This window comes from Dermacentor variabilis, chromosome 6 (assembly GCF_050947875.1).
Source record: "Dermacentor variabilis isolate Ectoservices chromosome 6, ASM5094787v1, whole genome shotgun sequence".
Lineage (NCBI taxonomy): Eukaryota > Metazoa > Arthropoda > Arachnida > Ixodida > Ixodidae > Dermacentor > Dermacentor variabilis.
In genome coordinates, this window is record NC_134573.1 from 68,573,968 (window position 1) to 68,589,076 (window position 15,109).

General features: G+C 46.6%; 1 protein-coding gene across 2 annotated transcripts in view; it reads left to right on the forward strand.

The window, feature by feature from the left end:
• Positions 1-14,411, forward strand: part of LOC142584841 (hepatocyte growth factor receptor-like) — a 104,098-nt gene extending 89,687 nt beyond the window's left edge. For both annotated transcript variants that reach the window (XM_075695138.1, XM_075695139.1), the window contains 5 exons: positions 805-989; positions 10,389-10,498; positions 10,578-10,740; positions 13,158-13,294; positions 13,414-14,411. In XM_075695138.1, the coding sequence (XP_075551253.1) occupies positions 805-989; positions 10,389-10,498; positions 10,578-10,740; positions 13,158-13,294; positions 13,414-13,603 (785 nt within the window). In that variant the 3' untranslated portion in view covers positions 13,604-14,411. The remainder of the gene's footprint in view (positions 1-804; positions 990-10,388; positions 10,499-10,577; positions 10,741-13,157; positions 13,295-13,413) is intronic.
• The last annotated feature ends 698 nt before the right edge of the window (positions 14,412-15,109 follow it).

The following is a 15,109-nucleotide window of genomic DNA, read 5'->3' on the forward strand; positions in this document are numbered from 1 at the left end:
CGTAAAAGCGTACTGCGCCAGAACTGACGTTTTCGTTTATCGCAAGTAGCATCTACGCAAGAAAACAGAAAATTGGGATGGCATCCGAAGGCCATATGTCTTCTGGTTAGGAACATTTCGTAGCATTTATAACTCGCATCGTATGTAAATAACCCGAAAGGCATGCAATAGTACGTACGATCTACAACCGAAGCCAAAGTGAAAAAATAACGTCGCTTGATTACCGACATAGCGTGTCGAAAATGCCTACAAATCAATCAGGGAACCGAATCTGAACTACGGGTTTTAGCTCCCTTATTCTCGTGTCGGTGCTGATGGTGCGTCCAAGTTGCGCAATCCACGGCTCCATTCAATTAGTTCCAGTTTTCCGTATATGTTTAAGGACAGAGATTTCCAGACTGCCTCCATAACCAAATCAAACCGCGAGACAGCTCTCAGCGCAATTTCAACGGATCTTCTCCCTTCCTCTCTTTCATTCTTTTTTTTTTTTGTGGTGTCCCAAAATCACACTGGTCACTGCGATCCGCGCGACATGCGACAAAATAGTTGGTTGCAACTCTAGATGGGGAGAGGGGAAGGGGAGAGGGGAGGGGTAGACGTCTGCGGCGGCAATTGCCGTCGTGTATTACGGAAATTGCACTTCTGGAACGACGAAAATCGCTCCATTTGAAACGAGATTAAGTGGCAAGAACTCTAACTCCAACCAATCAGAAAATGATACTACGCAAAAAGAAACAATAAATAATGTGTTTATACGAGCATAAGTGTTTTGACTTTTAGCCTCGTTTTACTGTCACATTTCAGACTCTCGCGGAGGTGACTCCGACTGCCAGCAGTTCTTAAAGGAGGCGCTAATAATGAAAGATTTCATCCATGTGAACGTGCTCCCGCTTATTGGTCTGTGCTTGGACGAAAGAGACGGACTCATGGTCATCACACCTTACATGAAGCACGGAGACCTGCACTCCTATCTGCGCAACGAGAAGAATGTAAGAGAAGCATATAGGCATACGCAATGATATATATATATATATATATATATATATATATATATATATATATATATATATATATATATAGCTGAAATGGTATAGTCAACTATAGTGCGCTAGAAGTTTAGTATTTGTCAAAAGGCTGCTCCGTAACGTTTAACTGCCCTTACACATGCGTCATGCTACGGCAAAATTGAGGCCTCGTTTTATATAAAAATTATTCTGCAGAAAACTAAAGTAATGCTCATTGTCTGACGATGGAACTGTGTTTGCGAGACTGGTAGTCAGCCTTTTGAAGGAGTGAAGGAATACGTTTACATAGACCAAGTACATTAAGGGCACTCGAATTACAAAATTGAAATATACACGCTGGTTTGAAATGGGTTGAAGACAGTCTTCATAATAAAGTCAGTTTAGAGTTCCTGAAACGGAAAGTGTGCAATTTGTGCAGTTTTACAATGGCAGCCTGTGGGGCGGGAGCTTGTTGAAAGGAAAGAAACATAAAAAGGAACAGGTGATCTATTTTGCAGAGTATATAGCATGTGATTTCTTTGAATAACATAATATGCTATTTCATGTTTGTACGCTTATATCAACTGTACGACCCCCTTTTCCCAAGTACACTTGCCCCCGCCCGCTTCTGCGCACGTCACTGTCCTACTTGTTATCAGGGTTTCGGTCCCCCCCCCCCGCTTTGTTGTCTGTTTTTATTATATATTTTTTTTCAAACACCCTCATCAACACATTCCAAAGTCCCAGACGCTAGGATACGTTTTCGGCGCCTCAGCCACACAGGATATCGCCATTCCTGTATACCGCCGTAACGACACCTACGTTGAGCTACTGGGGCTAACGTCCCTTGAAAGAACATGCCGCTGCCTTCCAGTTACCCCAAGCATTGTACACCAGACTCCTTGTCGCCATCTTAACTCCTTCAAAATTACTCGACGCCCACTGCTACTACGCTACTAAAGTCACTCTTTCAACTGATGTCTTTGTGGGTCTTTTTTGTTACTCGCGCACTGACCGCCGGACCGACTCTTCTTAAGCCACAAAAACATGCCGCCAACGACCCCCCTGAACGCTCCCTAACCTCTCGCTTCCCCAGCACCCTCCCACTCCCCTCTTTTCCTTTTCTTGTTCTTTTTTCCCTCTCTTTTTCCTTTTCTTTCTTTTATTTTCTTCTGGGCTTCCCACTCTCTCGCTCTTTTCCCCTCATCTTGGGAACCACGCTCACAGACGTACGGCGACAGCGCTCATTCTCTTTGAAGTCTCTCCCTTTACGACCAGCCGCTACCGACAAGAATCGCAGGTGACGTCACTGTACTAACGCTTTAAAACTAACATGCCGAGGATGACAAGGCCGCCTTTGACGAAGATAGGTTCTCCTATCGAAAGGTTGGCCAGCCTTTCTGAGGCAACTTATCCCTGTTTATAACCTTTATACCAGAGTGTGCTATTCCATCTGTCGGCCCCTTTCTTGATTTTGGATTACAATAGGAGCAGGGAATAGACAGCTCACTTTGACGTAATGGCCACCGTCATGTTGGAGCTGCGTCAAATTCAGACGCAATTGTTTCGATATTATCGTAAGAGGCGCATTGGAAGGTGTGAATAGGGCCCAAGGATGGCGCCGAGTGACGTCACGTGATAGCTATGGGAAACAATCAGCAGATGACTGAGGTTGTGGCGGATTAGACGGAGTGAGAAAATTAGGAAATTTGCTAACATCTATAGGAAGAAGTCGACTGACACAGCGGTTTCTCGGTCGTCATGTGGTTTAAGAATTCCAAGTTTCTCCCGAAAGACGAAGCTTCGATAGCGATAGCAAATTGGTAGACAGCCATACGAAGCAAAGATAGTAGTTTTATCGGCCGTATATACTTGTAAACATTCCCTTACGTACTAACTAAATTAACAAGCTTGGTGTCAGTGCGCAGGCAAATATTCACACATCACATTCGATGACCGCGGACACTCGCTGTCAAAACGCTGGCGTGAGAAGCGTGGCAGCAGCAGTGAGAAAATTTACCTTCGTGCTGTCTATCGCTTCAACGCAAACTGAGCGGCGAGAACACGGCACATGCAAAGCTACGAGCCGTCGGCCAACCTTGACTCTGTCCGCAAAGCAGATCGCTTCCAAGATAAAGGCCGCGCGTTGCTACCGACGTACAACGTCCTACCCCCTACCTCTTCTCCTGCCGATTCACTGCGCGCGACAGAAGACGGCGCACTACTCGCCACTTTCATTCCTTGCGCATGCGAGATTGAGTCGCGATCATCGGCTCACCGTCACAAGCTTTCGCTCGCATACAGCATACGGCGCGCGGCGACGATGTCATCGCCCTTGGACTTTATACGGAACATCACAGAGACAGAGACGGCAAAAATGCGCCTGGAGTGTCTACGTAATTTCTATCGTAATAAAAGTTAGACAGCGAGTCAACGTCCACCTGACGGTCATCACAGGCGATGGCTTCTTGAGTAAGTTGGGGTTGAGAGTTGAGCGGAGTCGCTGCGCATGGCACTCTATTGCTTCACCCCACGCGTGAGAGACGTAGTAAAAGCGTCGGACTGCTTACATTTTTTACTGTACAATCTTCGGAATCGGCCGACATTTTAAAGCGAAGCTTTCTTTGCCTCTTCCCTCAACGTTTTCACTGCTGCTACTGCTGCTGCCTCTCCTGTCTTGCACGCCGCGTCGGACGGCAGTTGTGAACGTGTAAAATGTACATTCTAAAGGCACAGGAGAGGCGTCTGTGAGCCCTTTCCAGCGAGAACTTCGTGGGCGCCGCCACAATGCATTCTGGAGCTCTATGATCGTTGTCCCAATGCCCTCTGGAACTCCCTAGCCATTGACACAAGGCCCTCTGGGAGACTATAATTACGAGTTAGCCCCCCCCCCCCCCCCCCCCGCAATAGCACTGCAGAAGCTGCAGCGCTTACTTTTGTATTCACTCACATGCAACAGCCCAAAGGGGAGATAGTATCGTAGAGAGAGGAGACATGGAATGCGTAAAGCCAACATCCTGACGAATCGGGTAAATAACGATCACTCTTCGCTCGTCGTAGATTGCACACATGGGATGATCGCGGGAGAAGGGAAGGGCGCTGTCAGAAAGCATGCTTCGTTTAGGATCTCTTCAATAAACGCTGCTATTAGACAAGGCAACAGTTGTGGTCAAACCGTAAAAATTTAATTCAGGGTATGATACAGCACGTTTCTGCTATCTCTCAAAAATGAACACCATGCATGTTCACAGTCCAGCAAATCAACACTTCAGCCACGATGCGATGCACTCGTGTGATAGAATGACACTGCTAACTTTCTCGCAGGCTACGAACAATGGCTCACAGCAAGACCTCACGTAAACACGTCTCGCTCTGAGTTCGGTGTACTGCGTAGACAAACACAAGTAGCGCACGCAAGCTAACATTTATCATCGACTGTTGTAGGAAGCAAACATCACCGCCAAATATTGTCAATGAACGCAGACACCACAGAAAGCTTCGCTTACATCGATTGCCACAGTGCGTGAGATCTGAATATTTTTTTGGACGGCACATGCTCAAAAATAATAGTTTAGACTGCATCATCTTCGGGGTCGACCCACATTCTTGGGCTGCACAATCTCCGAGATTTGCCCTCGAAAGAAGCTAGAAACACAAACTCTATGCGGAAAAGTAGTGGTAACTGGCCAAAGAAGATATTGTATTCAAAATACGCGGTGTGATCAAGAAGATAGCTTTTAAACGAATTCCTCAGCGTGACGACAACGCGGAACCTGAGTTAGGGCTTTGGGCTTGAATAACAGGTTTTCTTCAACTAAATGGAGAGTGGCAGTCAGGAGTCTGTGACGGTGTTCCCAAGCGTCTTCTTTACTTCAGCTTGAAGCCGCAGTAACAAAAGAGTTGATATTTGGCAGGGAAACGACCTGGAGGCGCTTTATGACTCAATTTATATGAGTGGTTTATTCTCAGAGACGAAAGTAATGTAGAGGAATGTAGGACATTTCCCTTTTTTCATTGTGTTCAATTAAATAAAAATGAATTATGGTGTTTTACTTGCCAAAATCACGATCTGATTATGAGGCACGCCGTAGTGGGGGAAGGGGGGGGGGCGTCTCCGGAAATTTGGACAAGCTGGGGTTCTTTAACGTGCACCTAAATTTAAGTACACGGGTGTTTTCGCAATTCGCCCCCATCGAAATGCGGCCGCCGTGCCCGGGATTCGATCCTGCAACCTCCTGCTTAACGGGTGAATACCATATCCACTAAGCAACCACGGCGGGTTTCTGTTAACTTTCACTGCGACACACCATATTAACGGGCAACATTTTCGAAAAATTATATTTCCGAGGATTGGACGAGCATCAGCAAGTTTCGAATAGCAACGTGGATAGGGTACATCCTTCCATCAACACACACGCTTAGTCATAACTTTGCTACTGCTTTATCGCAGTGTTTAGCGTGCTATAATTCAGTACTAAGTAACCACTGTGTATCGTAAATGCGTATGTTATTGGAAGGAAGTGCGCTATCGACGTTCCTAAAGATGGTAATGAAAACTTGTTGAAACTAGTTCGATATTTCCAAATGTAAATTTTGGAAGTGCTGCCCATGGAGTTACGCTGATGTGTTGCTGCGAAGTTGAACAAATTGCCCAAGGGGCAATGTTCAAAATTCCTGGGTGTGTTGGTGCACGATTCTTATTGGTATGTCGAACAAAAACTGAAGCGCGTGTCCCAACTACGCAGAGGCAGCCAAGAATGAAACTGAGAAGCACACTCATTTGGCCATCAGGATTTGTGGAGATGTACCGCTAGCTAATTACTGGCGGTATCAGTTGCATAGGCCCAAAATACGAGGACACAAACGCAGGAACGATTCGATGCTTCTACAGCAGGACTAGGCACCCGCGCTGATAGTGCGCAGGAAACTAGCGTTCATTTTTTTTTTTTAAGTGAAGCTTTGTTTCCGAACCCTCCCGGACTTTCCTGACCGTGGTTGGTGAGTGTTGCAGCTGTAATCTTGAGTAGCTAACAGCTAAAATAAATTCAATTACATGCACGATGATGGTAGATAACCTTGGTCCCCCTATAACACTGCAGCCCCATGCTCCAGCCATGATGCCACCACAATCGCACGTATGCTGCTATTAAGCCAAGTCAACTAGCTCCGCAGGACTGATTTGCCGTATTCGGCTTTCTGAGATGATCACCCCGTGTGTCACATCGCGTAATAGCACAGGTGCGCAAGAGCACGTGCCCAGGCACCAGTTTCCTTTAGGCGAAAAATGCAGGAATGAAATGGACAAATTTATAGCATTTGATTAATTGCTTCAAGAAAGCTTCGCTTCCCACATGTTTTAATTAAAATGTGCGTTGTATGTGCTTATTATTTTTCGCGTGCTCGCGCGAACCACGTCGCCGTGTTGTTAATCAACAATATTTCCGGAATTGATTTGCTGCATCTTCATTCTCTCCATGACGCCACAACACCGGCTGAGCGGCTGCTGATTTGAAGCCATCGCCAAGGCATAGGGTCTGTTGCAGAAGTTGATGAGCACGTTTCGAGTGGAGCCCATTCAGAGATCGTTTCAAATCAAGTAAACACGCTGGGGAAATTTTTTTGATGAAGAAACACGGGGAGTACCTCAAGAAAATTTAACTGGCCAAAGCACAGTAATGCTGATGGTTTTCTACGCGAAAAAACAGTCCCAGAGCCTTTGGGCACACGTCGTAAGCTAATGTTTGTTGTTTCTCCTCTCATGTGATTTCTTTCTACGACTTCCAACAGCAGTGCCAATTCAGCCTGAAGGCACACCTCTGGCATTTTGTAACACATCACCATTTGTGAACGCGCGCGGAGCTGCTGTGGTAAAACAAAACCTGGCAGTCCATGGTACGCCTGTACCATTAAAAAAATTTAAAAAATTAAATTGTGGGGCTTTGCTTGCCAGAAGACAATCTGATTATGAGGCACGCCATAGTCGGGGACTACGGAATAAGTTGGGCAACCTGGGGTACATTAACGTGCGCCTAAATCTAAGCACCGAGGTTGTTTTCGCATTTCACCTCCATCAAAACGCAGCCGCCGTGGCCGACATTCAATCCCGCGACCTCTAGCTTAGCAGCACAGGACCACAGCCGCTAAGCAAGCACGGCGAGTACCAATGGGGTTGCTGCGTCGATCGCTGGAATGCATATGTCGACGTCAGAATTATCAGGAATGGCCAGCCTCACTTCATTAATAGAGCAATTGAAGCAGACGCTAGCAGAAGTACTCGGTGTCTGTTCCATGGTTAGAAAAACTTGTAGAAGTGCAGCAAAAATTTATCAAACGATTTCATACGTGACACAGCACCGACAGTCCTGCCTCAAAGGACACAGATTGATTGCGATGGTAGTTATACGGACCCTCGAGGTGCACAACGCGCAGTAAGTTTGCCAACAAAAACGATAAAGGCGAGCGGGCGAACGTCCCGCTCCGCTCGATACCAGCAGTGCCGTAGCCAGGGCAGCGTTCTGGCTTCCACTGCTTAGACGAGCGTTGTACTCACACACATAAGCGTTCGTTGTAAGCAGCTGCATGCGTACCACCCTGTGGTGCATTCCTTACTCTGAGCGGGAGTGAGGAGGAATCGTCAGCCTAAATCTATCGTAATCATTTCTTTGGGCGCTGACAAACTACATCTTGCTTTCGGTCTCACACCGTTGCACTATCACGTTGCGACGCCTGAAACAACCCTGCTGCCGGCACTCTATATGACGTCGGTGCTCGGGGATGCCTTCAGAACGACGCTAAACCTTGCTGTCGCCTTTAATTAGGGGTGTGCGAGCGTTGGAAATTTTCATTTCGAATCCAATGCTCCCTGCTCTTTGATTCGTATTCGATTCAAGAATTGACTACCTGAAGCTGTCGGATATTCGCTTCTTTCCATCATATAAGAGTTAACGACACTTATTCGAGCCTTCAGGGAAAGAGACGCGTGGAAGTGAAGACTGTTCCGAATGATTCGGCTGCTGGGGAGCTGTCGTTGTTGCGCAGAGGCACCCGTTCCTCAATGCACGCGCGGGACGGATATTGTCCCTCTGGTGATTTTCAGTAATTCAATAAGAATGGATGGTAATGGGGCAGCCCATATGCCAATTTTGTTCTATTTATTACTTGACCAGTCTCACCATGTAGGCACCCTGTAAAACAATTTGCGGTGCTGTAGTGTCACACTGGTCTCCTTTAACCATTTCCCTACCGCGAAAAAAGACGAAAGTTCTACCAAATTTACCGGAAATTTTTTTTCAAATCAAATCAAGTTTATTTATTACAAACAAAGAAACGGTTACATTTTCGTTTGTACTCAGCTTGTAGCGCTTTTTTTCTGAATAATATGGAAGCTATATTTAAATTCAGCGGGAATCCAATATTTCAGAAATTGCGTAAGAAGGTAAGTTGAAGAAGGCTTCGCCGCATTGCCTTGTTGTCTTGCAAAAGAGCGTTTTGCAGGGCTAGATACACTATGAAAAAAGAGAATGCCAGAAAAAAAAAACTAAACGTTGCAAAAACATGCACGTGAATAGTGGCAACTTTTACGGAGCTCCTAAAGCAGTTAGTAGGTCGTCTTCGTATGGTATACTCACGGGCAGCTGCAAGGTCCTCCGTGCCATCCATAGAATAGTCGCCATCAGACTCCTCAGATGAGAACACATGTCTTTTCATTTGCGAGCAAAACTCTACGCAGCTGTGGTCCAATGCGGAGTCGTCAAAATACTTTATTTACACGCGCTTTCAATGCCGCGCTTCGAAGAGCCCGCCATGCTTTGTGCGGGGGTGTCAAAGGTGGCAATACAGCGAAAGGCGAGACACAAATGGCACCACATGGACAGTTGTGGCGATCTAATGTCAGGAATCGTAACTAGATGCAACAGGACGAGTATATCCGTCACAGGTTCACTATGGGATAACTTTTTTGTTATGACCACTATAGTTGTGATTGGTTATATGGTACAAAATTTCATAACGACTATACTCGTCAACGGGAGGTAAAGGGTTAACTAACACAACACTCTAACGTGAATCTGGTCACGTAATGTTTCCATGCTTCAGTATTGCCATTTCTAGGGTGCCTCTAATAATTGAAAGTTGTCTCTCGTTTGCAAACCACTCCCTTGTCGTGTCGTCTAGTTACGAATAGCATAACGTATATATATCATATGCAATTAAGCCTAACTTTTTTTACTAAACCGACGGAACATGAACGTCATCTTTTGTTCTAGAAATGAGAAAATATCAGATATGCAATTCGAAAATTCCACTAGTCGAACACCTCTACTTAACGCTTCCCTTTCGGACAAAACTGCCATTTTTTTACCCTTGTAAGGTCGTTACTTTCAAGAAATGTCTGGGGAATTCTTGCGATCAGCCGTTGAGTACGCTGAAATATTGCATGCGTGATACGGTGCGTAGCCATATTTCTTCGAAAAAATATTCTGCAGCAGCAGAGCTGTTTTTCATATGTATAGTGGGAATGGGTTTCTGAACCGTCACAACTGCCAGCACTGAGAAAAAGGCAACCCGGGATCCACGTTGGAATCTCCAGAATCTGTGAAATGTCGACCGAATTTGAGTGTATTGTGTGGCATGGCAAACACAAGTTATCGGCTCCTTTCTTCTTGAGGATAAAGAAAAATAATGTCAGTACCTCTGCATGCTTCAGAATATAGTATGTACAAATATCAGATCTGCGATCCAATTTGTGTGCAGTATGGTGCACTTGTCCATTTTGTACAACTTGCTCCGTGAGTGACTTGCCAGCTGCTTTCTTGGACGTTTGTATGGTTGCTCTGCACCATATGATTGGCTTCCACCGACGCCATCGAATCTTTTCGGCATGGAAAAACACAAGGAGTACACACCATCACCAAGCACCGTACTCGGGAACAACACGACACATGAATTCGAGACTTCGTCAACGGCTATCCACAGGTCTCCGCACAAATGCCTAAATGCGTCGTCAGATATTAACCGTACCTATGAGACTAAGATCCTATAGACCTGTAAGCCTATAAATAATTCTGGGACATATAACAAATTCTAGACGAGTGTAGTAATTTGGTGTCTGCTTTGCACATTAAAATTTCTTTTTATATTAGTGCCTTCAAACTTCGTAAAATAATAATTCACTAGACACAGTGACATTGCAGCCATCCTGTATTCGTTGCTTCAAGCAAGGGTCAGTAACAATATCAAAACAATAATTATTCTAATTCGTTGCGTTGCATAGTTGTACTCACGATTTCCTTTGATGCAGTCGAACGAGAACGCTCATGAATGTTTAAATTCGCCATATATTTCTCCTTTCATCAGTAGCTTTTCAGTTCTATTTTGTTATCGCAGAGTCCAACGTTAAGGAACCTCATAACCTTCGGCATACACGTGGCGGAGGGCATGGAGTATCTCGCGCACCTGAAGTTTGTGCACAGAGACCTAGCCGCTAGGAACTGCATGTAAGTCGTGCTACTCACAGGTGGACATTTCTTGAAGACTCAAGACTCGCGTATCTTACTAACGTTTTACTAATTTCAGGCTCAGCGAAGAGCTCATCGTTAGGATTGCTGACTTTGGACTCTCGCGCGATGTCTACGAAAAAGATTATTACAGCGAACAAGACAGAAAGACCAAGCTCCCGGTGAAGTGGATGTCCCCAGAAAGCTTGGAGGCGGGCGTGTACGACCACAAGACAGACGTGGTAAGTGGGAATTGTGACAGTACTGGCATTGTCCACGTGCTAATAAGCTGTTCACTTGTCAGTCAGTCAGTCAAGAACTTTATTGAAGTCCTGAGGAGTTTCAAGCCGTTGGAGATCCCACGCGGGGAACTCCTCCGGCCGAAACCGTATAGGCTACGCCCAAGTCGGTACGCGAACGTGGTGACGCTCCGCCAGTTCCTGGGCCCTCTGGACGGCCTTGAGTTGGAGTTTGAGGTCCGGGCTTTTGAGGGCTTCTTCCCATTCGGGCTCACTGGAGAGAGGGCCCTTTGGTAACGAGGTACGTTGACATATCACGTGCGAGAGTGAGCAGTAAAGTTCTGGGCAGTCTGGGCAATTTGCCAGGATTTCTGAGTTGTAGTGGCTTAGTAGGCCTCGTGACGGATACGAGTCCGTTTGTAGCATTCGAAACGTGGCCGCCTGAGCGCGTTCGAGTTTGGCGTGCGGGAGCGGGAATTTAGTTCTGCCTTTTCGATAGTGTGAGGTGATTTCTCGGTATGTTAGCAGCGGGGCATTAAATTGAATGTCTAGCCCCTCGGAGGCCGTGGGACCGTCGCGGCAGGCAAGTTCTCGCGCACGGTCGTGGGCCGTTTCATTGAGGTTAGCTTTTTGCGGATGAATGTCTTTCCCCATGTGAGCAAGGAACCAGGAGAGGCACCGTTTGCTCTCTTTTGAGCTTGCTAGTAGTATACGCGCTACTTCTTTAGATACGCTGCCGCATTCGTAGGCCCGAATTGCGGCATGCGAGTCCGGGAAGACATGAGTAAATGTAGGGACTGCCATGGCGATGGCTACGGCTATTTGTTCTGCTTTAGCGCTGGTGCTTGTTTTACCCGATGCGGATGATCGTAGCGTTCTGTTGCCGTCCACGGCTGGTATTGCGAAAGTGGATGTGTTGCCGTACTGGGCCGCGTGCACAAATGCGGTGGCTTCACGATCCCCGTCGATGCGGTCGAGAATCACGCGGGCGCGGGCCCGGCGCCTACCCATGTTGTGTTGTGGGTGGACGTTTCTAGGAAACGGTGAGACCTTGTAGTTGTCTAATTGCGCTCGGTAGGGTAACCGCGTGCTCGAGATAGGGAGAAGGGGAGACATTGGCTTCGTTTAGGATTAGCCTACCGGCTTTGGACGAGGATAGCCGGAGAATTCGCGCCATAGCCTGAGCCTCGATCACTTCGTCGATGTTGTTGTGCATGCCTAGCTGATCAACCTTTGCTGTACTTGCTCTTTGTGGAATGCCCAAGACCTGTTTAATGCTCTTGCGTATAAGTGTGTTTAGTTTCATCTTTTCTATTTTCGTCTAGTTTTGGGCAGAGGCGACGTAATTAATGTGACTCATAAGGAACGCGTGGTATACACGCAGAAGGTTATCTTCGCAGAGACCCTTCCTGCACCCCAAGACTCTGTGGATGAGTCTGGTCATGTTTTCAGTTGATCATGTTCAGTTGTCAAACTTTTTTTTATACATCACATCTCATGCGGTTCTTTGAAACGTTAAACTATTTCGCACGACCCTACGCGAGTATGTTGCGTCAGAAATGGGGACGGGATAGCCCGACCTGTCAGTCTCGATATAATCTTGCCTTTATAAAGTTGAAATCTCAGTGGTAGCCGCGTTCGAAAGAGAAAAAGTAGGGCGCAAGCAGAACACGTGGTTCTTCAGCAGTGGCGGCAAAGCGCCGAGCCGGTTCGAGCATGTTTACTTGCATATCAACAAGAGTGGCATGGGCTGTCTCACCAATACTGCCGATGAGGCCTGACGCAGCCTCCACACGATGCTGCCACATTCCGACATGCTAGTTCTGGTACGAGGGACAAAAAAAAAGGATTTTGCCCGACAAGGAGCCTCGATGTTATTTCCAAGGGCAATCTCGGCTCCCTATTTCTCTCCAATGCCATTTTCCAACTTCAAGAATAAGCTCCAGATATAAGGAATAAAGGTCTCCTCCATCACCATTTTCTTCCTTTCCTTTTCACCCTTGCCTCTTCCCGAAGCAATTCACCGCATTCCTTTAAGAAATAAAAAAGTAAGTAAATACGATTAAACAACAGTTTCATCATAAGCAAGCGGGATGCACACAGAGAAGTCCTCTAATCCCCCCCTTCATCGGTTGCAATGCCGGCTAGCAATGCGTGAGCGGGGACAGCTTTCTGCGTTGCTTGCGCCGAACAGTTCGCACACGCGTTTGAAAATGTCCAGTGACATTTATTTTTTTATTCGCCAGGAACAACGCGTCTACTAGCCTCATTAATATTAAACGTTTGAGAGGAATGTGTACGCGAGCCAGGGCACTTGAGAGTCGCCGGGTTTTACCTGTGCCACCGCGCTGTATATTAGAACAAAACACATGGTTGATCGAATGAAGCCGAGACCACCCGGAACTTCTTGTCTCCCCCAGTGGTCATACGGCGTGCTCTTGTGGGAGCTGATGACCCGCGGGGCGGCGCCCTACGCCCATGTCGACAATTGGGACATGCTGAGCTTCCTGAAGAACGGACGCCGGATGCAGCAGCCATATTTTTGTCCCGATCAGCTGTAAGTTGATTCTCAATTCGTAATGGATGTCCTTAAATTTGCAGTGCGATTTTTCTGTCATGAGCTGAACGTTGCGCCCCTCTGATGTTTTTTTATACTTACTTTCTTCGGTTCAACAGGTATGCGATTATGCTTCAGTGTTGGGAGCTGGATCCTGAGAAGCGCCCCACATTCGCAAGGCTTGCTGCAGACGTCGCAAGTGTGATCACTAACCTTGAGAAGAAGGAAGATGACAAGAGCATCATTTTGAACGTCACATACGAGAATGGTCCGCGAGCCAACATCGCAGGTGTTCTGACGCCGGGATGACTGTCAGCTAACAAAGGGGAGCGATGATGTTTGTGCAGGACAAAAAAAAAAGAAAGTTTTTCAGGAAAACTTTTATGTGTCTGGGCAGTGATCCAAAGCAAGTATAGTCAACACCGCGACAGATACCATATGCCATAAGGGACGATGCTAGGCGTAGAAATCTGTTTCAGGTAACAGAACTGGCAGCCAGGTTTGTAAGCTTTACTGCCAATCAGCCGAATGAAAATCACATAGGTGCAGACCTTCGTTTCGTCCGCCAGGCCCTTGTACATCACAAGGCTGTAACTCTTTCTTAGATGGCCAAAGTGCGGTCATGAGGCATAAGGGTGAAAAGGGGGGTAAGACAATGTGGAATAGTTCAAGATAAAAAAACGTTCCTCCTTTTGTTTTGTTAATGCGAAGCATTATTGGATTTTATCAACAACTTTCCTTGTAGGGTGGGCAGGGTGGTATGAGTCGACTAACCCACAAAGCAGTGCCTGGTGGCGTACTTCTGTTGTGCGTAATAAAGAAATAAATCACGTCATAAAGCTTTCACGTATGTTTTCACACGGCTACCTCTAGAGCACACAGACTTCACAATGCTATGGGTAAATAAAATATAATTAAAAATGTAAAGCAATACACAGGAACGGAGCTCGGAGCACCGCGCCTCCGTTGGCGGTTTATGTCGCAACAAAGGCAACAAGCGCTATGCGATCTCGTGAGAAGGGCCGCCATTTTTTAGCGATGCGTTTGCCGATACTATTCTTTTTCGCGCTCCGTCAGTGGCCACGCTCGGGCCACGTTAACCACGAGATCAGCCGTCCTTGAGCGGTCCATGGATGATAAGAGCGACATATAGAAGCGAGCGCAACGCTTATTTACATGCTTGCTTGCTTTTTACTCGCTCGCTTGCTTGCTGCTCCTTCATTCGCCGCCCTTCACTTCGTTTGCCTTTCCATAGGTGCCTCTTGCACTGCGGATGTAAAAAATGCCGGTGTAAAAAATTGGCCTCCTAAAGGTAGCTTAGAGACACTGACGTCAGGAGAATGGCACGCAAAATTTTTATACTGACACATAAGCGTACTCTGACAGCGGAACTGATTGAATCGCGAGCATTCTTTCGCTGATACCAAACGCATCGCAATGTGATACTGTCATACTAAGACAATACTAATACATGTCGATGATGGTTACCAGTGGCTCGACATTTCGAACCCATCTAACAAGTGTTTTCTTTTTTTAGCGTCCATGAAAACAACAACGGGGCTCGACCAAGTAAACTTGGAAATAAGAGCACGCAGAGAGGGCGTCATTGAACATGTGGTCGCAAGGAGACTTCACAATTGGAACACACGCGGCCACATTTCCTACTCCAGTCTTCTTAGGCCGCTACTCAACCTTCTCAACGCAGCAACGTGATTGGCACCGTCCACCTGTGTATCTCAGCATAAACGTGACAATATCGTAGCGTAAACATGCCAACACAACATTAAAGGCGTTTCAATGTAGGTAGAGTGTCCT